At 41.5% G+C, this 26142-nt stretch overlaps 1 protein-coding gene across 3 annotated transcripts in view; it reads left to right on the top strand.

Annotated features, from left to right (window-relative positions):
* Positions 1-26142, top strand: part of MYO16 (myosin XVI) — a 685244-nt gene that overhangs the window by 357786 nt on the left and 301316 nt on the right. For all 3 annotated transcript variants that reach the window (XM_077297020.1, XM_077297019.1, XM_077297018.1), the window contains exons 14-16: positions 4645-4750; positions 11275-11392; positions 24778-24925. In XM_077297020.1, the coding sequence (XP_077153135.1) occupies positions 4645-4750; positions 11275-11392; positions 24778-24925 (372 nt within the window). The remainder of the gene's footprint in view (positions 1-4644; positions 4751-11274; positions 11393-24777; positions 24926-26142) is intronic.

The following is a 26142-nucleotide window of genomic DNA, read 5'->3' as shown; positions in this document are numbered from 1 at the left end:
AACTTCCAGAGGCTCTAAATCAAACCCACAGCGTTTGGCAAAGGACCAATCCATAAGACTCAAAGCGGCGCCAGAGTCGACATAGGCGTCCGCGGTAATAGACGATTAAGAGCAAATCAGGGTCACAGATAGAATAAACTTAGACTGTAAAGTGCCAATTGAAACAGACTTATCAACTTTCTTAGTACGTTTAGAGCATGCTGATATAACATGAGTTGAATCACCACAATAGAAGCATAACCCATTTTTTCGCCTAAAATTCTGTCGTTCGCTTCTGGACAGAATTCTATCACATTGCATAATCTCTGGCGCCTTCTCAGTAGACACCGCCAAATGGTGCACAGGTTTGCGCTCCCGCAAACGCCGATCAATCTGAATAGCCATTGTCATGGACTCATTCAGACCTGTAGGCACAGGGAACCCCACCATAACATCTTTAATGGCATCAGAGAGACCCTCTCTGAATTTCGCCGCCAGGGCGCACTCATTCCACTGAGTAAGCACAGACCACTTACGAAATTTTTGGCAGTATATTTCAGCCTCATCTTGCCCTTGAGACAGGGCCATTAAGGCTTTTTCAGCCTGAATCTCTAAATGAGGTTCCTCATAAAGCAACCCCAAAGCCAGGAAAAACGCATCCACATTGAGCAACGCAGGATCCCTTGGTGCCAAAGCAAATGCCCAATCCTGAGGGTCGCCCCGGAGCAAGGAAATTACAATCCTGACCTGCTGTGCAGGATCTCCAGCGGAGCGAGATCTCAGAGACAAAAATAATTTACAATTATGTTTGAAATTCTGGAAGCGAGATCTATCCCCAGAGAAAAATTCAGGTAAAGGAATTCTAGGTTCAGATGTAGGAGCATGAATAACGAAATCCTGTAAGCTTTGAACCTTCATAGCGAGATTATTCAAACCTGTAGCTAAACTCTGTGGATCCATATTAATCAGGTGAAATCAGAACCATTCAAGGATTAGAAGGAGAGAGAGACGAAGGCTGCAGTAAGCAGAGATGCTAGTGAATCAACTAATGAGCAAACTCAGGAAAAAAAAAAAAAATTCTCTGCAGACTTCTTTTTTCTCCTTTCTTCTGCCAATTATTTTAACCCTTGGCCGGCCAAACTGTCATGGTTCTCAATGGCAAGAGAACGTAATTAAGCATACAAAAGGACTAGCTCTTGGAAGATGGGAACTCGAGCTGACCATGAGCTAAACCTACCGCACAACTAACAGTGGCCGGGTAGCGTGCCTACGTTTTATCCCTAGACGCCCAGCGCCAGCCGGAGAACTGACTGACCCTAGCAGAGGAAAATACAGACCTGGCTTACCTCTAGAGAAATTTTCCCCAAAAGGCAGACAGTAGCCCCCACATATATTGGCGGTGATTTTAGAGGAAAATGACATACGAAGTATGAAGATAGGTTTAGCAAATTGAGGTCCGCTTACTAGATAGTAGGAAGACAGAAAAAGGAACTTCACGGTCAGCTGAAAACCCTTTCAAAATACCATCCTGAAATTACTTTAAGACTCTAACATCAACTCATGACACCAGAGTGGCAATTTCAGCTCACAAGAGCTTCCAGCCTCAGAAATATTCAATCACAGAGAACTGGAACAAAAATGCAAAACAAACTTAGGACAACAAGTCCAACTTAGCTGATAGTAGTCTAGGAGCAGGAACATGCAACAGAAAGGCTTCTGGTAACATTGTTGGCCGGCATAGAAATGACTGAGGAGCAAGGCTAAATAGAAAACTCCCACATACTGATGGAAAACAGGTGAACAGAGGAGATGAAGCACACAAGTGCAGTACCACCAGAAACCACCGGGGGAGCCCAGAAACCAAATTCACAACAGGTGGGCTTTATTATATTCTATTCGGGGCTACATTATATTCTATGGGGGGCTGTATTATATTTATATTATTTGAGGGGTGATTGCATCATACTCTATGAGGGGGCAGCATTAAACTATGAGGAGGGCTGCATTATATTCTATGCGGTGGCTGAATTATACTCTGGGGTGGCTGCATTATATTCTGTAGGGTGGTGGCTGCATTATACTAAATGTGGGCAGCATTATACTGCATCGAGGACTATGGGGAATACGTTATACTGTATGAAGAACTATGAGGTGCATTATACTATGGGAAGAGAATTGTACTACATGGATGACTATGGCGGTGCATTATACTATATGGAGCACTATGAGGAGTGCATTATGCTCTATGGAGGACTGAGCATTGTATTTTAATATATGGAGGACTATGAGGAGTGTATTATACTATATGGAGGACTGTGGTGCACATTATAATATATGGAGGACTATGAGGTGTATTTTACTAAACAAGTAAAATGCTGCATATTCAGATTGTTTTTGCTGGAACAAAAATCATTGTTATCAGTAGCACATTGCCGGTGTAAACTGTAGATGGGCTGCTGATAACATGATACTGTATGGTGATCTGTTAGTGATCTATTAGTGATCGTTCTGTTCCCATCATTATTCCTCAGCTGGTGGAAAGAGGCTGGGAAACAAGCGCTGAACAACTTCAGTATTGTCGATCAAACTCATTTAGCGGCCTGAACTCAGCGCTTGTAAATACAACCGAAATGCTTATGTGTGATGTGCAATATGTTTGCATTTGGGGCCCAATTTTAAACTTTGCCTAGAGCCCCACTTTGTCTAAAACCGGCCCTGCCTACAAGTGTACAAAGCTATTATACAGTCACCATGTGACAAGTGGGCCTGTGTAACTTCAAATGCCAGGGCTGAATTTTTGTCCCAGTCTGGCCCAGCGGCCATGCATGCCCAAGCCATCACACTGCCTCCGCCGTGTTTTACAGATGATGTGGTATGCTTTGGATTATGAGCTGTACCACGCCTTTGCCAAACTTTTCTCTTTCCATCATTCTGGTAGAGGTTGATCTTCGTTTCATTTGTCCAAAGAATGTTCTTCCAGAACTGTGCTGGCTTTTTTAGATGTTTTTAGCAAAGTCCAGTCTAGCCTTTTTATTCTTGACGCTTATGAGTGGCTTGCACCGTGCAGTGAACCCTCTGTATTTACTTTCATGCAGTCTTCTCTTTATGGTAGATTTGGATATTGATACGCCGACCTCCTGGAGAGTGTTGTTTACTTGGTTGGCTGTTGTGAAGAGGTTTCTCTTCACCATGGAGATTATTCTGCTATCATCCACCACTGTTGTCTTCCGTGGGCGCCCAGGTCTTTTTGCATTGATGAGTTCACCAGTGCTTTCTTTCTTTCTCAGGATGTACCAAACTGTAGATTTTGCCACTCCTAATATTGTAGCAATTTCTCAGATGTTTTTTTCTGTTTTTGCAGCTTAAGGATGGCTTGTTTCACCTGCATGGAGAGCTCCTTTGACCGCATGTTTACTTCACAGCAAAACCTTTCAAATGCAAGCACCACACCTCAAATCAACTCCAGGCCTTTTATCTGCTCAATTGAAAATGAAGGGATTGCCCACACCTGTCCATGAAATAGCTTTGGAGTCAATTGTCCAATTACTTTTGGTCCCTTTAAAAACAGGGTGGCACATGTTAAGGATCTGAAACTCCTAAACCCTTCATCCAATTTTAATGTGGATACCCTCAAATGAAAGCTGAAAGTCTGAACTTCAATTGCATCTGAATTGTTTTGTTTAAAATTCATTGTGGTAATGTCTAGAACCAAAATTAGAAAAATGTTGTCTCTGTCCAAATATATATGGACTTAACTGTAATACTTTATGGGATTAGCACATAGCAATACTGTGTACATAGAGGCATATAGAGTCTCTGCGGGCCCATGTGGCAAACTTCCATTCACCTTTTCAACATTTGCTTCTACTGTGCCCTGGTTGCTGCTGGTCTTTTTTTTTTGCCAGTGATGACATGTCACCTCAAAATGTGACCATGAAATTCAGTCACTGGTTTTAGATGTCATATCACCAGTGTGGCCATTTATTTGCTTCAACGGATACATAAGGAGATGTGTCATTATTGGAGCCTGGAAAATAAAAACAGTTGGTGGACTCTGAAACCATTGACACAGGAGCAATGAAAGATTTTTTTTAGAGACGTACACGTCTGTTATTTTTCTTTATCATATTAAAACTGACTTGGAATAAAAATTAAGGAGCTGAAAAACGCTTAAAAAACTGCCTGTATATTCTTTGTGTTTGTTTTAGTAAATACTTGTATTCCGTATGAAAAAACAATTCTTGAGCATATATTCTTTGAATTTTTATTGTGCTGTTATTCTCTGAAAAAATGTTCAAACAAATTGACAACTGGGTGTTATAAGTTTGCAGTGGTGGTGGGTGGATGTCCCTACACATTCTAGTACTGTCCAATCTGTCCAATCAGTACAGACAGTATGAGACTCTTGAGACACATCCCTTTCACATGGGTAATGGTCACTCCCAATTGTCACTTTAGACATTTTTAGGAGGGACAACAAAGAAACAGCTCATCAGAGCTGTAAGGAAAAATGCTTCAGAATGAAAGATGTCAGGATAGCTGATAAGTCATGGTAAAAAAAGAAAACCTACCAAATCTAAATCTGGGTTTTATAATTGAATTATACTGTAAATTTGTATTATCCCACAAGTATCTTAATCATGTTTTTTTCTATATTGTTCCTAGTGGTGAAAGTGGCTCTGGCAAGACAGAGGCCTGCAAACATATAGTCAAACACTTGGCCCTCAGGTGTAGTTCCAGGAAAAATTCTCTGCATTTGAAGATTAAACATGTAAGTAACCACTTTGATACTATGTCTTATACTAAGTTAACCTTCAATAAAATATAAATCTGTGATCAGTAGTGATGAGCGAATATACTCATTACTCGAGATTTCCCGAGCACGCTCAGGTGTCCTCTGAGTATTTTTTAGTGCTCGGAGTTTTCGTTTTCCTTGCAGCAGCTGAATGATTTACATCTCTTAGCCAGCTTGATTACATGTGGGGATTCCCTAGCAACCAGGCAACCCCCGCATGTACTTATGATGGCTAACAGATGTAAATCATTCAGCTGCAGCGATGAAAACTAAATCTCCGAGCACTTACAATTGCTCAGAGGACACCCGAGCGTGCTCAGGAAATTTCGAGTAACGAGTACACTCGCTCATCACTAGTGATCAGTGATTATAAATACTTAGATAAATAAACAGTTCCACTGCGAGCTGTAAGGCTTCTCTGGTGCCAGCGCACATGACAACAAGTATGCTGATTGCCTACTTACGGCCACAATCTCACTAGACTTGTTCACCCTTGCTCAATACACTTGTATTGAATGAGGCCACACATGTCTAGTCAGCACCTGACCACATGTATGCACATTGCATGATCCAATTTTGTATATAAAATATAAGTTCCTTTATTTTCAAAGACTTAAAATAGGCCAATGAAAAATACACACCAACAATCTGAAGGTGTGGGGGAACATGGGGATCTAATATTAATAACCAGACTTCTCCTGCATTGACCTTATGCTGGGCAGTGGCGTCGATCGCGGGCTTCCACGCTAATTGAACAGATTGAAGGGTGAGCTGATATTGCCATTTTTACATGCAAATTGCATACTTGTGGGCACACCCTCACGTGACACAGTTCTCTTACCGCGCACAAAGAGTGTCTGCAGATTTGTACCCGAAGGTCAGATGAACCTTTTAGGAAAAAATTATTATTCCATACTTTTTTAATATACAATTGTACAGTATATACTGTTGAGATTAAAGGATACAGGTCAAATTTATGCCAAAATTGATAATTGCTATTACAGTGTATGGCCATGTCACCATTTATAACAAGAGATATTCCTTCTCAATATGTCGACAATGCCCCACAGTCATGGTGTCAATTGAGCCTTATAGATTTTTAAACATCCCTTTAGATTAGTTTAGAATTTGTGGCTCGTTAAAGGGTCATGTGACAAGGCTCGTTAAAGGGTCGACATTGACTGATAGGATTGCTACTTCCAATAGGTGGCACTAGAGTTCTAGTCCTCTTCCTCTCTGAAGAGACAATTTGCATATTTCCCAGAGGAGCATTGTGACTTTAAGTCTCCTCACCTCGACATGCTTATCGTGTCACTCTCCGCAAGGAGAAACAATACTTCTTGGATCCAGGTCAGACGCCTCTCAATCAGCCAAACCAGATCTCCACTTTGCACTGACGAGGGGCAGTACCCTGAAACACAGTGTCTGCAAATTGAGATTCTGGTTTGGCTATTATCCTAAGTCATGTGACAAGGCTCGTTAAAGGGTCGACATTGACTGTTAGGATTGCTACTTCCAATAGGTGGCACTAGAGTTCTAGTCTTCTTCCTCTCTGAAGAGACAATTTGCATATTTCCCAGAGGAGCATTGCGGCTTTAAGTCTCCTCACCTCGACATGCTTATCATGTCACTCTCCGCAAGGAGAAACGATACTTCTTGGATCCAGGTCAGACGCCTCTCAATCAGCCAAACCAGATCTCCACTTTACACTGACGAGGGGCAGTACCCCAAAACACAGTGTCTGCAAATTGAGATTTTGGTTTGACTATTATCCTAAGTCATGTGACAAGGCTCGTTAAAGGGTCGACATTGACTGTTAGGATTGCTACTTCCAATAGGTGGCACTAGAGTTCTAGTCCTCTTCCTCTCTGAAGAGACAATTTGCATATTTCCCTGAGGAGCATTGCGGCTTTAAGTCTCCTCACCTCGACATGCTTATCATCTCACTCTCCGCAAGGAGAAACGATACTTCTTGGATCCCGGTCAGACGCCTCTCAATCAGCCAAACCAGATCTCCATTTTGCACTGACGAGGGGCAGTACCCCGAAACACAGTGTCTGCAAATTGAGATTCTGGTTTGGCAATTATCCTAAGTCATGTGACAAGGCTCGTTAAAGGGTCGACATTGACTGTTAGGTTTGCTACTTCCAATAGGTGGCACTAGAGTTCTAGTCCTCTTCCTCTCTGAAGAGACAATTGGCTTAAATTAAAAAATTATGCTGTGATATAGTAACAGCCAGAAAAATCTATGTAAATACTTTTAGACCCAAAAGAGACAAAAGTAGAATAGGAGTGATACCTTTATTGGCTAACTAGAAAAATATATTTGCAGGCTTTTAGAGCACAGTGGCTCCTTCATCAAACAGGTTTACAAATTAATAAATCTAAGAATTTAAGCTGATTAAAGTTCTCAAGTCTTTGACAAAAGATTCGAATCTAAGGTCCTTATTTACTTATCAGCGGTCGTTTAATTCATTTTTTCTCTCTTTTTTTAAACAGCCATAAACATATGAGCGCTTGTTTTTTAGGGGGTTGGGTTGTAGTTTTGAATGACCCCATTCATTTTACATACAGAGTAAGGGAACATTGCAAAACAATTCCAGATGTGGTGAAATGGTGAAGAAATACAATCGTTACTTGTGAAGTAAAAATTACCTGGTAACATGATTCTGTTGGTCAGCATGATTATGAAAACACCAAACTTGTAGTTTTTTTTGCTATTTTATTGAATTTTGCAAAAGGAAAAAAAGTTGGTTTGTGTTGCTATTTTTTGAGAGCTGTAACTTTTACCATCATCAAGCTCATTTTTGTATTTGTACAATTTTGGAGTACATACTATGCGTTCATTTTTTCTTATTGCATTTTTTGTGTTTATAGCGGTGACTGAAAAAACGCAATTATGGTATTTTGATCCATTTTCTTTAAGCATTTACCAATAGCTGTAATTAATTGTATATTTTTTATATTTTCTGGACACCGCAATAGAAAAGCTATATATTTCTTTATTGTTGTAGGTAAACGTGGGGTGATTAAAATTTTTAGATTTTTACTTTGTAAGCTTTCACTATATAAAGTACAGCAATGCCACAGTATTTCTGCATATATTATAAATGACAGTCTTCTATGACGCCCAACTACAGCGTTTTGCTCATTCATTGTGTTACAGGTAGTGATGAGGGAGTGTACTCGTTACTCGTTTTCTGAGCATGCTCGGGTGTTCTCCGAGTATTTTGGCCGTGCTCGTAGATAATGCTTTAGTCACCACAGCTGCATGATTTGCAACTGCTAGACAAGCTGAACACATGCAGGGATTGCCTGTTTGTTAGGGAATCCCCACATGTATTCGGGCTATCTAGCAGCTGCAAATCTTGCCGCTGCAATGACTCAAACATAATCTACGAGCACTCGCTCATCACTAATTATAGGCAGCCTGTTTACACTTAAAAATTATTGTGAAACGAGCACTCTTACGAACGATTGTTCGTGTACATAGAGCTTTGCTGTATGACACAGTACATGAACACATTTTACACATCCACCAGTATAACTCCAGATTCCTTACCTCTTAAGTAATAATGAACGGATCTGTCAAAATTCAAATTCAGCAAATCAGATTTTACAGGGAGATTCAATTTGTAGCAGTTGTTCTATGCAAATTGAATGTTCAATATTATGCTGTTGGGTCATAAGTAATGTTATGTAGTTACATTACACATTGACGTGAGAAGCACAGTCAATGATGGAAGGCAAGGCATGCTGGGAAGCGAGCAAACAATAAGTGCGCAAGGGTGGAAGGGGAAAAGAAAAGGTGCGGAGAAACCAGTGGTGGGCTGCGGGGACAGCAAAATAAGTGAATATTATTTATTTAATTTTTTTTACCATTTGCCTGGTCCTCTCTGATTCATCAAAATGATGGCCGTATTCTGAAGAAAATACATAATTGTAACATTCAAAGAGAATTAATTTCCACTCAAATTTGTTTAAGTTATTACTTCTATTACTTGTCAATCTGTAGCAAAAAACTTAGTTTTATTACTTTGCCTTATCTTTACAACACCCCATCAACTTTATATACAAATGTCTTCTAATATCTTTGTAAAATGTTGTGCTATTGTATCACCCATTGACTTGTAAACTGGCCTGCTAATATAATTTTTCTTCTAAACCAATAAAGGTATCACTCCTGGAGTATCTTTGTCTTACATATAATTTGTGGCTTATAAGGGTATGTACATACGGTGCATATTTGTTGCTTATTTTATTGCAGAAAATTTTGCATCTGCTACATTTATCTGAAATAATTTCATTCAGATAAAAAAAATTGATTCTAAGTCGCAGAAATGTATGCACTAGTTGTAGTCATTGTACATAAATTACTATCTATCTATATATCACAAAATATGTGCTACTGTTTCACTGAAATTTGATCAGATGTAACTTGAGAAAGGCAAATAAGTACTTGATCCTTCCTGAAACAATAAACACTTTTATCTGATAGCAAAACAGTAAGGCCATGTGCACACGTTCAGGATTTTTAGTGTTTTTTTCGCATTTTTTCGCTATAAAAACGTGATAAAAACGCGAAAAAAACGCTAACATATGCCTCCTATTATTTACAAGGTATTCCGCATTTTTTGTGCAAATGTTGCGATTTTTTCCGCGAAAAAATCGCATAGCGGAAAAAAAAGCAACATGTTCATTAAAAATGCGGAATTGCAGGGATTCCGCACACCTAGGAGTCCATTGATCTGCTTACTTCCCGCACGGGGCTGTGCCCACGATGCGGGAAGTAAGCAGATTATGTGCGGTTGGTACCCAGGGTGGAGGAGAGGAGACTCTCCTCCACGCACTGGGCACCATATAAGTGGTCAAAAAATAAGAAATAAAATAAAAAATAGGCCTATACTCACCCTCGATGTCCCGCGCAGTGTTCCCGCCTCCACTGCACGCTGCCGTTCGGTTCCTGTAGCTGATGTGCGGCGAAGGACCTTGCCGATGACGTCACTGTCCTGTGATTGGTCGTGAGCGGTCATGTGACCGCTCACGTGACCGTGACGTCACGGAAGGCCCTGCGCGCACACACCAGCTATAGGAAGACGAACGGACGCCGCTGATGAGATGTCTGGGTGAGTATAAGCATTTTTTTATTTTTTTTATTATTTTTAAACATTCTATCTTTTACTATAGATGCTGCATAAGCTGCATCTATAGTAAAAAGTTGGTCACACTTGTCAAACAGTATGTTTGACAAGTGTGACCAACCTGTCAGTCAGTTTTCCAAGCGATGCTACAGATCGCTTGGAAAACTTTAGCATTCTGCAAGCTAATTACGCTTGCAGAATGCTAAAAAAAGCGAAAAAAACGGAAAAAAAACGCAAAAAAAAAAATGCGGATTTCTTGCAGAAAATTTCCGGTTTTCTTCAGGAAATTTCTGCAAGAAATCCTGAACATGTGCACATACCCTAACTTCTGTCAGCAATCTGAAATCTCATTTTTGCACCTCAACAGAATTGATAGTTTGCCTAACCTGTGGCTGACCTGCCCACCTTACTCTTCTCTAAACATGTATACTTTAGTAGAAATCAATTTGTGTTTTCTGAGGCAGAAACCACAAAATTTGAAAAAAAAACTGTTATCTTGGCAAAGGCCTTTCAACTCTTTCACATTTGTGAAGATAGAACAAGACCAAAAATGTAACTTTTTTTATTTTTTTTTCATGTGAATTTAGATGACACACAATTATTAAATTAGTACGGTAGAGAAAATTTGCATATTTTAAATAAATTCTTATTGTGAGAGACTAACATTAGGGGTTTCCTGCTGTCCCAAACTTCCTGGAAAGTCCACAACAATGGAGGACTATCTTTCACTGTCGTTAAAAACAAGATGTATCTGTGATTTTTTTTAAACTGGAGGATCTTTTATAATTTGTGTTTTGTAATTATCATAATTTTATAGGTTACACTAAATGCTCCAAGTTAGTATTCTGAGCTGGAGTCCTATATCCTTTATAATCTTTATGAATCATGAAGGTTTCCTCATATGTTCATAAAAAATGTTGGCTTTGGTGATTTTTGGATAAGTTGCCAGGAAAAATCAAACATGAAGTTGACAACCATGCCAAATTTGGGGAAGGGGCAGAGGGCTAAGCCTTCCTTAGAAACTCACTGTCCAAGTCTGTTTTAGCTTTCATCAACTGATGGAAGTAGGTGCTGGGAGAAGGAAAATGTATATCTCATACTGTATATATCATGTCTCAATGTATTGTAAGTTGCTCTAACTGCGCAGATCGGAGCTTTAGCAATGTGGTTGGTTCAGTTTCTGTTGCATGAGTAGAGTTTGGTCAAAATTGTAAAAATTTAAAGGAATCTAATGCAATTGGAAATGTGCAAGATAATTTTGCTTGAGTATTACTGTGTGTTATCTAGATCCTCTTAATTTCTAGAAATGTACATATAATTGTAGATATATGATTAAATAATCTGATTTTCAATTTATAGGTAAATACAATTCTAGAAGCCTTTGGTCATGCAAGAACAACACTTAATAGCTCATCTAGTCGCTTTATCAAATTTCTCGAGTTACATTTTTGTGAAAAGACGTCAAATTTATTAGGAGGTAAGAGTTGTATGTCTGTGTGTAGAGTGGATGACTGGCAGCTACCGGTATGGTAAGAAGGCATAGCAGTGGCTTATGGTACTAATCGGTTGGACACAAATGTACAATATTCTACTTTTTTTTTTTAAATGTTCAATATACACTGTACCAATAAGGAATAATAATAACATAATAATTCATTTTCAAAATACAGCTAAAATTATATAAGATTTTTATCACATTACAAAAAATTGTGATTTTCTGGACATAGGTCTCATTAATCAATAGCATCAGATATTCTGCACATATAGCATAAATGTGTTATCACTCGAGTCAGCATATTTCTGAACATGTAAAATAAATACATATTTCAATAATCATTTAAAAATTTATGAAATGCTTATAATTATAAATAAGTAACTACACAAACATCTGACTAAAAGATCTAAAAACAATGATGCAGAAAACTTTATGAAAACCAGAATTTGTGTCAGTCTCAAAACTTTTTGACCATAAGTGTATTGCTTGGTAGTTTACTGCTACTGCTTGGTAGTTTTAAAACTTCTAGGACAGTTGAAATGTAAAATTAGAAGTTAACTAATATGTTATTGTAGATTTGCTGTGCCTTTTTTGTTTCATGTGCCACTCAAGCCCAATATACACAATATTTTATTTATTTTATTAATTTATGTAGAGCTAACGTATTTCACAGCTCTGTACGAGCAGTGTCGTATTGTTATCATTCATATCTATCCCTGTCATCACAATCTACATTTTACAATTAAGACCCCTATAGAAATTCAATGAAAGTTGGCCCAAAGTGCTGATGTAGGTGAATAGGCTGACAATTTAACATGTATGGGGGGCTTTCAACTTTCTCCCAACAGATAATTTCAGGGAAGATAGAGGTGGACCAATTTGATCTTTAATTCATTGTCCTTTCACTTTCCGTGAGATAAGCCACCACAAGAACTATCTGGCTGAAGCTGTCTCTATTTCCCTATTGAAAACATGAACGCTTGGCTGAGCCAAACATTCATATGTATAGGGGATTCAGGAGAGATAGCTGTCGAATGAGGGAGCATTTGGCTGACAGCTGTTCCATGTGTGTAAGGTTTCATTTGGCTGAATATGGTGTGAAAACTCTTAACACCAGTGAAACACATCAAATGGTGACAATATCTCCCCTCACACTAAAGGTACTGCTCCCTTGAGGGCCGGTGGTCTGTGATGTAGTGTAGTGGAGGGGATGAACAAGGAAGCTGGAGAGGCCACTATAGTTTAATAACAGAATGTCTTTTACTGAGGTAGATAAACTTGAAAGAACATAACAGATAACTAGCATCTGTTCGAATGGTGTTCACACTTGGACTTGACTGAGTTTTCATACAGATGGTTATCCATGGCAGTAGTTTACGTTTCTTACTCAATAAAATCTGTCACATTAATCCATTTTAGCAAAGTCCAGCAAGACAACTTTCTGCACACCGGTTGCAGCACCTAATTTTCTAGATGGGCCCATGATGCGAAAAATAGAATTCCTTCCCTAAATATTCCACACTAGGATGGTGGCACTTGTAATCCACCACTGTATGCATACAAGTGACCTTGTCTAACCTACAGCAGTCTCAGGACTTCTAATAGCTCTGTATCACCGTGATTCTCAACTATGTTCCCATTCGGACATCTCCCAGCTTCTCATTAAGCTGTGCTTATGTCTAGGATAGCATTTCTGCCACTTGCCTTCTGTCTGGATGATGTTCGCTTGTGTTGTACTAGGCCTCAACAAACCCTTATACAGTTCCTTCTCAAAAAATTAGCATATAGTGTTAAATTTCATTATTTACCATAATGTAATGATTACAATTAAACTTTCATATATTATAGATTCATTATCCACCAACTGAAATTTGTCAGGTCTTTTATTGTTTTAATACTGGATTTTGGCATACAACTCCTGATAACCCAAAAAACCTGTCTCAATAAATTAGCATATTTCACCCGTCCAATCAAATAAAAGTGTTTTTTAATAACAAACAAAAAAACCAACAAATAATAATGTTCAGTTATGCACTCAATACTTGGTCGGGAATCCTTTGGCAGAAATGACTGCTTCAATGCGGCATGGCATGGAGGCAATCAGCCTGTGACACTGCTGAGATGTTATGGAGGCCCAGGATGCTTCAATAGCGGCCTTAAGCTCATCCAGAGTGTTGGGTCTTGCGTCTCTCAACTTTCTCTTCACAATATCCCACAGATTCTCTATGGGGTTCAGGTCAGGAGAGTTGGCAGGCCAATTGAGCACAGTAATACCATGGTCAGTAAACCATTTACCAGTGGTTTTGGCACTGTGAGCAGGTGCCAGGTCGTGCTGAAAAATGAAATCTTCATCTCCATAAAGCATTTCAGCCGATGGAAGCATGAAGTGCTCCAAAATTTCCTGATAGCTAGCTGCATTGACCCTGCCCTTGATGAAACACAGTGGACCAACACCAGCAGCTGACATGGCACCCCACACCATCACTGACTGTGGGTACTTGACACTGGACTTCAGGCATTTTGGCATTTCCTTCTCCCCAGTCTTCCTCCAGACTCTGGCACCTTGATTTCCGAATGACATGCAAAATTTGCTTTCATCAGAAAAAAGTACTTGGGACCACTTAGCAACAGTCCAGTGCTGGTTCAAAAGTGGCTTTACCTGGGGAATGCGGCACCTGTAGCCCATTTCCTGCACACGCCTGTGCACGGTGGCTCTGGATGTTTCCACACCAGACTCAGTCCACTGCTTCCTCAGGTTCCCCAAGGTCTGGAATCGGTCCTTCTCCACAATCTTCCTCAGGGTCCGGTCAACTCCTCGTTGTACAGCGTTTTCTGCCACATTGTTTCCTTCCAACAGACTTACCATTGAGGTGCCTTGATACAGCACTCTGGGAACAGCCTATTTGTTGAGAAATTTCTTTCTGGGTCTTACCCTCTTGCTTGAGGGTGTCAATGATGGCCTTCTTGACATCTGTCAGGTCGCTAGTCTTACCCATTATGGGGGTTTTGAGTAATGAACCAGGCAGGGAGTTTTTAAAAGCCTCAGGTATCTTTTGCATGTGTTTAGAGTTAATTAGTTGATTCAGAAGATTAGGGTAATAGGTCGTTTAGAGAACCTTTTCTTGATATGCTAATTTATTGAGACAGGTTTTTTGGGTTATCAGGAGTTGTATGCCAAAATCATCAGTATTAAAACAATAAAAGACCTGACAAATTTCAGTTGGTGGATAATGAATCTATAATATATGAAAGTTTAATTGTAATCATTACATTATGGTAAATAATGAAATTTAACACTATATGCAAATTTTTTGAGAAGGACCTGTATAACTGGAGCACCACCCTGGACTTACCATTAATTACTAACACTTTCTTTACCAAAACACCTTCAGCTAGCAATAGTTTTCACAGTGCACTTATTAAATCAATGCAACAGTTGAGAAATGCATCAGCATAACACAATACAATTACTATAGGATCTTCAGGGGGTGCTGATCATTGCTTCCACTTTCATATATGTGAATGGCCAACATTAATCTATCAGTATGCCTTTGGAGCATGGGAGTAAAACTGAATATTCAGAGGAAACTTAAGCAAACACGACTAGGTCATACAAACTCTGTGCAGATGTTGTCACTGGCTGGATTCAAACTTAAAACCCTATCGCCACAACTTCAGAATATTAACCACTGAGCCTCTAAACAGTTTCATTTAAATGATCCCATGATATCATTGTATGAAATACAATCAGGTTTAGTGCAAACTTCCACAGTTTACAATGGAGTTTTTCAATGCATCTTGCACGGGTGAAGTACACTGAAGTCATGGTCTCAGCTACTCAGCATACCACTGGTTAGTTGGATTCTGTATGTATAAAGCAAGAAGAACCAAGAAGAATTGTTTTTGGAGGAAAATATCACCATATATACCGCACTGTTATGACCCCAATGGCGAGGGTCTCAGAGGTACGTGGAAGTCTGCAGAATACAAAAATCCAGCTCATAGGGCAGTGGTAACTGGGTTGACCATATATCTACTCCTAACGCCAACACTAGAAGTAGCCGGGGATCATTCCTACGTTGATTCTAGATGACACGCTCCAGCCGGAGAATCTAGCTACCCCTAGTAGAGGAAAACAAAAGACCTTTCTTGCCTCCAGAGAAGGGGACCCCAAAGCTGGATAGAAGCCCCCCACAAATAATAACGGTGAGGTAAGAGGAAATGACAAACACAGAAATGAACCAGGTTTAGCACAGAGAGGCCCGCTTACTGATAGCTAGTGTTGAGCATTCCGATGCTGCAAGTATCGGGTATCGGCCGATACTTGCTGTATCGGAATTCCGATACCGGGATTCCGATACTCTTGTGGTATCGGGTATCGGGTATCGGAACAACATTAATGTTAAAATGTGTAAAATAGAGAATTAAAATAAAAAATATCGCTATACTCACCTGTCCGACGCAGCCGGGACCTCAGCGCAGGAACCGGCAGCGTTGTTTGTTTAAAATTCCCGCTTTTACATGGTTACGCGAAGTCCCGGCTTGTGATTGGTCAGGGCGGCCATGTTGCCGGGCCGCGGACCAATCACAGCAAGCCGTGACGAAAATACGTCACGGCTTGCTGTGATTGGTCCGCGTCCCGGCAACATGGCCGCCATTAACCAATCACAAGCCGTGACGTCACGGGAGGCTGGAAACGCGCTCATTTTAAAAAGGGCGCGTGTCCAGCCTCCCGTGACGTCACGGCTTGTGATTGGTTGCGTCGCGGTCAACCAATCACAAGCCGGGAGGCTGGACACGCGCCCATTTCAAAATGAGCGCGTCCAGCCTCCCGGCTTGTGATTGGTTGATCGCGGCGCAACCAATCACAAGCCGTGACGTCACGGGAGGCTGGACACGCGCCCATTTCAAAATGAGCGCGTCCAGCCTCCCGGCTTGTGATTGGTTGATCGCGGCGCAACCAATCACAAGCCGTGACGTCACGGGAGGCTGGACACGCGCCCATTTTAAAATGAGCGCGTGTCCAGCCTCCCGTGACGTCCCGGCTTGTGATTGGTCAGGGCGGCCATATTGCCGGGACGCGGACCAATCACAGCAAGCCGTGACGTAATTTCGTCACGGCTTGCTGTGATTGGTCCGCGTCCCGGCAACATGGCCGACCTGACCAATCACAAGCCGGGAATTCACGTAACCAAGTAATAGCGCGATTTTTAAACAAACAACGCTGCCGGTTCCCTCGCTGAAGTCCCGGCTGCGTCGGACAGGTGAGTATAGCGATATTTTTTATTTTAATTCTTTCTTTTACACATTTATATGGTTCCCAGGGCCTGAAGGAGAGTTTCCTCTCCTTCAGACCCTGGGAACCATCAGGGATACCGTCCGATACATGAGTCCCATTGACTTGTATTGGTATCGGGTATCGGTATCGGATTGGATTCCGATACTGTGACGGTATCGGCCGATACTTTCCGATACCGATACTTTCAAGTATCGGACGGTATCGCTCAACACTACTGATAGCAGAATAAAGAAAGGTAACTTATATGGTCAACAAAAACCCTATCAAAATCCACACTGGAAATTCAAGAACCCCCGAACCGTCTAACGGTCCGGGGGGAGAACACCAGCCCCCTAGAGCTTCCAGCAAAGGTAAGGATATAGATTTGGAACAAGCTGGACAAAAATACAAAACCAAAACAAATAGCAAAAAGCAAAAGGCAGACTTAGCTGATATAACTGGAACCAGGATCAGTAGACAAGAGCACAGCAGACTAGCTCTGATAACTACGTTGCCAGGCATTGAACTGAAGGTCTAGGGAGCTTATATAGCAACACCCCTAACTAACGACCCAGGTGCGGATAAAAGGAATGACAGAAAAACCAGAGTCAAAAAACTAGTAACCACTAGAGGGAGCAAAAAGCAAATTCACAACAGTACCCCCCCCTTAGTGAGGGGTCACCGAACCCTCACCACGACCACCAGGGCGATCAGGATGAGCGGCATGAAAGGCACGAACTAAATCGGCCGCATGAACATCAGAGGCGACCACCCAGGAATTATCCTCCTGACCATAGCCCTTCCACTTGACCAGGTACTGAAGCCTCCGCCTGGAGAGGCGAGAATCCAAGATCTTCTCCACCACGTACTCCAACTCGCCCTCAACCAACACCGGAGCAGGAGGCTCAGCAGAAGGAACTACAGGCACAATGTACCGCCGCAACAAGGACCTATGAAATACATTGTGAATAGCAAACGACACAGGAAGATCCAGACGAAAAGATACAGGATTAAGGATTTCCAATATCTTGTAAGGCCCAATAAAACGAGGTTTAAATTTGGGAGAGGAGACCTTCATAGGAACAAAGCGGGAAGAAAGCCATACCAAATCCCCAACGCGTAGTCGGGGACCCACACCGCGGCGGCGGTTGGCAAAGCGCTGAGCCCTCTCCTGTGACAACTTCAAGTTGTCCACCACATGATTCCAGATCCGCTGCAACCTATCTACCACAGAATCCACCCCAGGACAGTCAGAAGGCTCCACATGACCCGAAGAAAAGCGAGGATGGAAACCAGAGTTGCAGAAAAAAGGCGAAACCAAGGTGGCGGAACTAGCCCGATTATTAAGGGCAAACTCAGCCAACGGCAAGAATGTCACCCAATCGTCCTGATCAGCAGAGACAAAACACCTCAAATAAGCCTCCAAAGTCTGATTGGTTCGCTCCGTCTGTCCATTAGTCTGAGGATGGAAAGCAGACGAAAACGACAAATCAATGCCCATCCTACTACAAAAGGATCGCCAGAACCTAGAAACGAACTGGGATCCTCTGTCTGACACAATATTCTCAGGAATGCCGTGCAAACGAACCACGTTCTGGAAAAACACAGGAACCAGATCGGAAGAGGAAGGCAGCTTAGGCAAAGGAACCAAATGGACCATCTTGGAGAAGCGATCACATATCACCCAGATAACGGACATGCCCTGAGATAGCGGAAGATCAGAAATGAAATCCATGGAGATATGTGTCCAAGGTCTCTTCGGGACAGGCAAGGGCAAGAGCAAACCGCTGGCACGAGAACAGCAAGGCTTAGCTCTAGCACAAGTCCCACAGGACTGCACAAATGACCGCACATCCCTTGACAAGGAAGGCCACCAAAAGGACCTGGCCACCAGATCTCTGGTGCCAAAAATTCCCGGGTGACCTGCCAACACCGAGGAATGAACCTCGGAAATGACTCTGCTGGTCCATTTATCCGGGACAAACAGTCTGTCAGGTGGACAAGACTCAGGCCTATCAGCCTGAAATCTCTGCAACACACGTCGCAGATCCGGAGAAATAGCTGACAAGATAACTCCATCTTTAAGAATACCAACAGGATCAGCGACTCCAGGAGCATCAGGCACAAAGCTCCTAGAAAGAGCATCGGCCTTCACATTCTTTGAACCTGGTAAATACGAGACAACAAAATCAAAGCGGGAGAAAAACAATGACCAGCGGGCCTGTCTCGGATTAAGGCGTTTAGCAGACTCGAGATACATCAGATTTTTGTGATCAGTCAAGACCACCACACGATGCTTAGCACCCTCGAGCCAATGACGCCACTCCTCAAATGCCCATTTCATGGCCAACAACTCCCGATTGCCCACATCATAATTTCGCTCGGCAGGCGAAAACTTCCTGGAGAAAAAGGCACAAGGTTTCATAACAGAGCAACCAGGGCCTCTCTGCGACAAAACGGCCCCTGCTCCAATCTCTGAAGCATCCACCTCAACCTGAAAGGGAAGTGAGACATCGGGCTGGCACAAAACAGGCGCCGAAGTAAACCGGCGCTTCAACTCCTGGAAAGCCTCCACGGCAGCAGGAGCCCAGTTAGCTACATCGGAGCCCTTCTTGGTCATATCCGTCAACGGTTTCACAATGCTAGAAAAATTAGCGATAAAACGACGGTAGAAGTTAGCGAAACCCAAGAACTTCTGAAGACTCTTAACCGACGAGGGCTGAGTCCAATCAAGAATAGCTCGGACCTTGACTGGGTCCATCTCCACAGCAGAAGGGGAAAAAATGAACCCCAAAAAGGGAACCTTCTGTACACCAAAGAGACACTTTGAGCCCTTGACAAACAAAGAATTTTCACGCAAAATTTTAAAGACCAACCTGACCTGCTCCACATGCGAATCCCAATCATCAGAAAAAACCAAAATATCATCCAGATAAACAATCAAAAATTTATCCAGATACTTCCGGAAAATGTCATGCATAAAGGACTGAAAAACTGAAGGCGCATTGGAGAGCCCAAAAGGCATCACCAAGTACTCAAAATGACCTTCGGGCGTATTGAATGCGGTTTTCCATTCATCACCTTGCTTAATGCGCACAAGGTTGTACGCACCACGAAGGTCTATCTTGGTGAACCACTTGGCACCTTTAATCCGGGCAAACAAGTCAGACAACAGCGGTAAAGGATACTGAAATTTGACAGTGATCTTATTTAAAAGCCGATAATCAATACAAGGTCTCAAAGATCCGTCCTTTTTTGCCACAAAAAAGAATCCCGCACCAAGGGGGGAAGAAGACGGACGAATATGTCCTTTCTCCAGAGACTCCTTGATATATGAACGCATAGCGGTATGTTCAGGTACCGACAGATTAAACAGTCTTCCCTTAGGAAACTTACTGCCTGGGATCAAATCTATAGCACAGTCACAGTCCCTATGAGGAGGCAGTGCACTGGACTCAGACTCACTGAAGACATCCTGATAATCAGACAAATACTCCGGAACTTCCGAAGGCGTAGAAGAAGCAATAGACACAGGCAGGGAATCCCCATGAATACCACGACAGCCCCAACTTGAGACTGACATAGCCTTCCAGTCCAGGACTGGATTATGGGTCTGTAACCATGGCAGCCCTAAAACAACCAAATCATGCATTTTATGTAAAACCAGGAAACGTATCACCTCGCGGTGTTCAGGAGTCATGCACATGATAACCTGTGTCCAATACTGCGGTTTATTTGCTGCCAATGGCGTAACATCAATACCCCTAAGAGGAATAGGATTTTCTAATGGTTCAAGAGTAAAACCACAGTGCTTAGCAAATGACAGATCCATAAGACTCAGGGCAGCACCTGAATCTACAAACGCCATGACAGGATAAGACGACAGTGAGCAAATCAAAGTTACAGACAGAATAAATTTAGGTTGCAAATTACCAACGGTGACAGGACTAACAACCTTAGCTATACGTTTAGAGCATGCTGAGATAACATGTGTAGAATCACCACAGTAGTAGCACAAGCCATTCCGGCGTCTATGAATTTTCCGCTCATTTCTAGTCAGGATTCTATCACATTGCATTAAATCAGGTGTCTGTTCAGACAACACCATGAGGGAATTTGCGGTTTTTCTATCACATTGCACCGAATTAGGTGTCTGTTCAGACAACACCATGAGGGAATTTGCGGTTTTGCGCTCCCGCAACCGCCGGTCAATTTGAATAGCCAGTGCCATAGTATCATTGAGACCTGTGGGAATGGGAAAACCCACCATAACATTCTTAATGGCTTCAGATAGGCCATTTCTAAAATTAGCGGCCAGTGCACACTCGTTCCAATGTGTCAGCACGGACCATTTCCGAAATTTTTGGCAATACACTTCAGCCTCGTCCTGCCCCTGAGACATAGCCAGCAAGGCCTTTTCTGCCTGAATCTCAAGATTGGGTTCCTCATAAAGTAAACCGAGCGCCAGAAAAAACGCATCAATATCAGCCAATGCCGGATCTCCTGGCGCCAGCGAAAAAGCCCAATCCTGAGGGTCGCCCCGTAAGAACGAAATAACTATTTTTACTTGCTGAGCAGAGTCTCCAGATGAACAGGGTCTCAGGGACAAAAACAATTTACAATTATTCACAAAATTCCTAAACTTAAACCTGTCTCCGGAAAACAGTTCAGGAATCGGTATTTTAGGTTCTGACCTAGGATTTCTGATAACATAGTCTTGTATGCCCTGCACACGAGTAGCCAGCTGGTCCACACTTGTAATCAAGGTCTGGACATTCATGTCTGCAGCAAGCATAGCCACTCTGAGGTAAAGGGGAAGAAGAAAAAAAAAAAAAAAACTCAGAATCTTCTTTCTTATAATCCCTCTTCTGCAACGCATTAAACATTTAATACTGGCCTGGCAAACTGTTATGACCCCAATGGCGAGGGTCTCAGAGGTACGTGGAAGTCTGCAGAATACAAAAATCCAGCTCATAGGGCAGTGGTAACTGGGTTGACCATATATCTACTCCTAACGCCAACACTAGAAGTAGCCGGGGATCATTCCTACGTTGATTCTAGATGACACGCTCCAGCCGGAGAATCTAGCTACCCCTAGTAGAGGAAAACAAAAGACCTTTCTTGCCTCCAGAGAAGGGGACCCCAAAGCTGGATAGAAGCCCCCCACAAATAATAACGGTGAGGTAAGAGGAAATGACAAACACAGAAATGAACCAGGTTTAGCACAGAGAGGCCCGCTTACTGATAGCAGAATAAAGAAAGGTAACTTATATGGTCAACAAAAACCCTATCAAAATCCACACTGGAAATTCAAGAACCCCCGAACCGTCTAACGGTCCGGGGGGAGAACACCAGCCCCCTAGAGCTTCCAGCAAAGGTAAGGATATAGATTTGGAACAAGCTGGACAAAAATACAAAACCAAAACAAATAGCAAAAAGCAAAAGGCAGACTTAGCTGATATAACTGGAACCAGGATCAGTAGACAAGAGCACAGCAGACTAGCTCTGATAACTACGTTGCCAGGCATTGAACTGAAGGTCTAGGGAGCTTATATAGCAACACCCCTAACTAACGACCCAGGTGCGGATAAAAGGAATGACAGAAAAACCAGAGTCAAAAAACTAGTAACCACTAGAGGGAGCAAAAAGCAAATTCACAACACCGCACCTGACGGAGCCTGTAATGCATTTGTACTCTGCTGTATAGGCTTCTTTTCCATGTACATAAGCCCTTAGCTAAATTGATCCATAACATATAGACTCAAGCATGTCCAAAAGTTTTCTGCAATGAAGAAGTGTATCGAGAATCTACAGACCTTCAGTTTCTCTCTCATTATAACTTAGGGATTCCGGCTTTAGTCAGTTTGTGTGTTCTGATAAAGTAATAGTTAATGGTGACATAACAGGAATCACATTGTGAAACATTAGTTACATGTTAATTGAATCCTTCCAGTTCAATAATGAGTAATGACTACCTGGCACGTTACTGTGTCAGCAATTTGTGGCTCGATTTCTGCTGTCAATGCATCCACTCTGTGAAAGACAGCATGGCAGACATGGCAATCTTGTATTGGTTTACATTGTAGTGTATCTGAAGAGTCATCAAGCTGAATACTGCATCCAATTACTGAGGTACAATAACATTCAGCAAATTAGGCAGACAATTACTATAGGTAGGAATGCCATTGATTAACGAAATGTACTCAGGTTCAGAACATCTATCCACTGCTAAATAATCGGAATCTATGCAATGCCTTCAGTGATGTACTTGGGAGCAAGCTAAATTCCAAGAAGTTGCTGTATGCAGATTGCATGCCACATATTGCAGCGGGGAAGGTATCGCATCTGGTAACACAATTTTCTTATCCACAATGATGGAATATGGGCAAAGTAGTGGTTGTAATGTGTATATACAGCAGATATAAAGACATATTTATCCTTATCGGTCTGTGAATTTTGTTAAGGATGCCTTTTCTTTCAAACTGGTCTTTTGGCACTACACATCTTGGAAAGTGTCAAGCCAAGAGGAAAGGACCTGTTCTTTCAAGCAACTTTACATTTAAGCCTTTTACTAATGTCTTACCATTTTTCAGTGCCTAAGGGTCATGCAGTTACTTGTAGGGTCATGGTTCATACAGAAGGGTTATTGCAGGTATCAGTTTTAGAAACTATCCTAAACATGGCAAATGTTGCATTCGTCTTAAGCCAAGAAAATCCAGATTATTTCCCATGACTACCACAGGGTGGCAGACAAACACATGTAATAGGAAATTCCATCTACATGTCAATCATATTTTCTGTTTTGCTATTGAGATTGTTAAATAAAAGGCTGCATCTATCAAAAACATGAGCATTAAATGATTAATGTAATGCACAAAGCTATTATAGGATAAAGTAAAATACCAGTTTAATCAATATATAGCTTGAGGGCCTTATGATATACCATGGGAAAAATTAATACTGCAATTGAAAGAAAAAATCTGGCATCAGGATATAAATTCCATATTGGCCAAGAAATTTCTATACATGTATACACTGAATTGTTCTGAATATTGGGCACTAATCCTAAGTTTTTGTTCTGATGGATTTTGGCATTAGAATGGGAATGCTATATTTGTGATCTCCCTTCAGCCATATGATAAAGTCATATCTACGTTATTGATATGTCTGGATTTATTCTCCTGCATGTTTTTGTACACGGTAGAGAAAAAGCCTAATGACAAAATTTAAACTGTACACCCGTTGTGATCCAGTTTATTTCATGCAAGACAGAAGAGTATGGCATTTACAACATTTCCTTTGGAGTGGGGAGTCCTAGGTACCTAATTGTAAAGCAAAGAGGATAAATCATGAGTGGAGGATAAATCATGAGTGGGGCCCCCTTTCTCAGTTGCAGCCAATCAGTTCCGTGGAGATTTCCAATTTCCACTATTCCCATGACACAACAATGTCACTTGACCAATGTCAGACTAAGGTATGAAGGGCCCACCAGTAACTAACTCCAGGGCCCCACTTTTCAGCTAGATGCTAATGTGACATTATCCTCAATCACAAATTTATATAACAAATAACTGGGTAGATTGTTAAATAAATAAAATGCTTCCTTTGTCTGTACACAGTGATTCAAGTATATTGTGCTAAGTACGGCTCATATAAGACAGTGGTGGTGCACTCTTGCACAGAGGCCCACCGGAGGATTCTCCTGTGGGCCAGTCCAAGACTGCACGAGACCTATGGGAACAGCAGCAATGGTGGTTGTTTTTATTTTCTATGTTGCCCTGAAACAAGAGTTGTTAGGTATTTGACAATCCTTTTGAATAAAGAATTGAATCCACATCCAGCATTTTCAAGTAGATGTATTCCTTATCGTGTAAAAATGTAGCTTATACCAGTGAGAGGTAAGAAAACCTCTCTATTGTTTGGTCTGATCACACATCCATTCAGACATTCTGTTTCCATTTTTTAAGAGGGGCCACATGATTCTTGTGGAATCCATTTTGTGTGCATTTTGAAAAGCAGAACCTAATTGTTAAGCATTATAGCTTTAGTTTATTACATGCGGCTTTATATAAGTCTATTTGAATTCCAGCCAGAATGTACACTTACATGTTGGAGAAGAGCCGTCTCATCAGCCAAGCCTCAGGCCAAAGCAACTTCCTTATTTTTTACATTATGATGGATGGGCTGTCTGCTGAAGAGAAATATAACTTATACCTCAAAAGCACAACTGCACACAGGTAAGACAATGGTAACTCGCACCTTCAAAGATGTAGTAACTGTAGTGGCTGTCAGCTTTCCTGTCACTCCAGCCTTCATAATGATGTGACAAATATCACATATTTTATAGCATAATAAATAGAGGATAAAGGCGGATGCAAATTAAGAGTGTCTTATCAATGAAAAAAAAACACACAAGAAAGTGGAAAAATATACCAAGTTTGAAAATGTTGAAGATTGTACTTGCAAAGTTGGAAAAATAAAATTAATTTGATCCACCCACAGGCTACAAGATTTTTTTCTCTTACAAATTGCCCTGTTGTGTTGATTTCTTAATAAAGGAACTTGTCCCTCGATTTTTGCTGTCCAAACCTTGTACAGGATCAATCAAAGCCTGGTATGGCTGCAGCCAGGTATGTTTTGTCTCTGAAACGCTGCAGCAAGGCCTAGGCCTGTTGGCAGAAACAAGACTATTCTGGCGCCACCCCCAACACACCACTGTACTTGACTGACAGGTCTCTCCCTATGCACAATCGACTGTGACTTGCCAATTAGCTAAAGATGTTTGAGGAAAAGTCAGATAGAGGTGTCATCAGACTAGACCCGTCTCTACCTATAGTTCCTGGTTGGCCCCACAAGTATATCATAGTTCTCAGAAGTCAGGTAACCTAAGAATGGAATGTCACGGTTTACTGTCCTGGCAGAGACCACCAGATTGTTGTGTGCTGAAGTGAGAGATGAGAGCCAATCAGTATACCTTCTTAAAGCACCACTCCAGAATTTTTTATTGCACCACTGGAATGGTGCTTTAAATGTAAAGGTACCTTCACACTAAACAACTTTCCAACGAGAACGACAACGATCCGTGACGTTGCAGCGTCCTGGATAGCGATCTTGTTGTGTTTGACACGCAGCAGTGATCTGGATCCCACTGTGATATCGCTGGTCGGAGCTAGAAGTCCAGAACTTTATTAATTTTGGAGGACAAAGAGTCAAAAACTGGCCCAAAAAGTAACATTAAAACATGTTTATTGATAATTCAACTTTGCATAAAAGCACATACATAGCACATATGGAAAAAACTTCATATAGTGAAATAGTAAATTGTGACTGTGTCCATTGGTGCAACCAGTACACCAGGTTCACAGATCAGGGCACGATTGTAATCATAGTATAAATTATATGTTGCAGCAATAAATAACAATAAACTCCATATAGGTGAGGAGAATTAGATCTG

This window comes from Ranitomeya variabilis, chromosome 3 (genome assembly GCF_051348905.1).
Source record: "Ranitomeya variabilis isolate aRanVar5 chromosome 3, aRanVar5.hap1, whole genome shotgun sequence".
Taxonomy (NCBI): domain Eukaryota; kingdom Metazoa; phylum Chordata; class Amphibia; order Anura; family Dendrobatidae; genus Ranitomeya; species Ranitomeya variabilis.
Note: the sequence above shows the minus strand (reverse complement) of the source record. Positions and strands in the feature narration are given on the sequence as shown.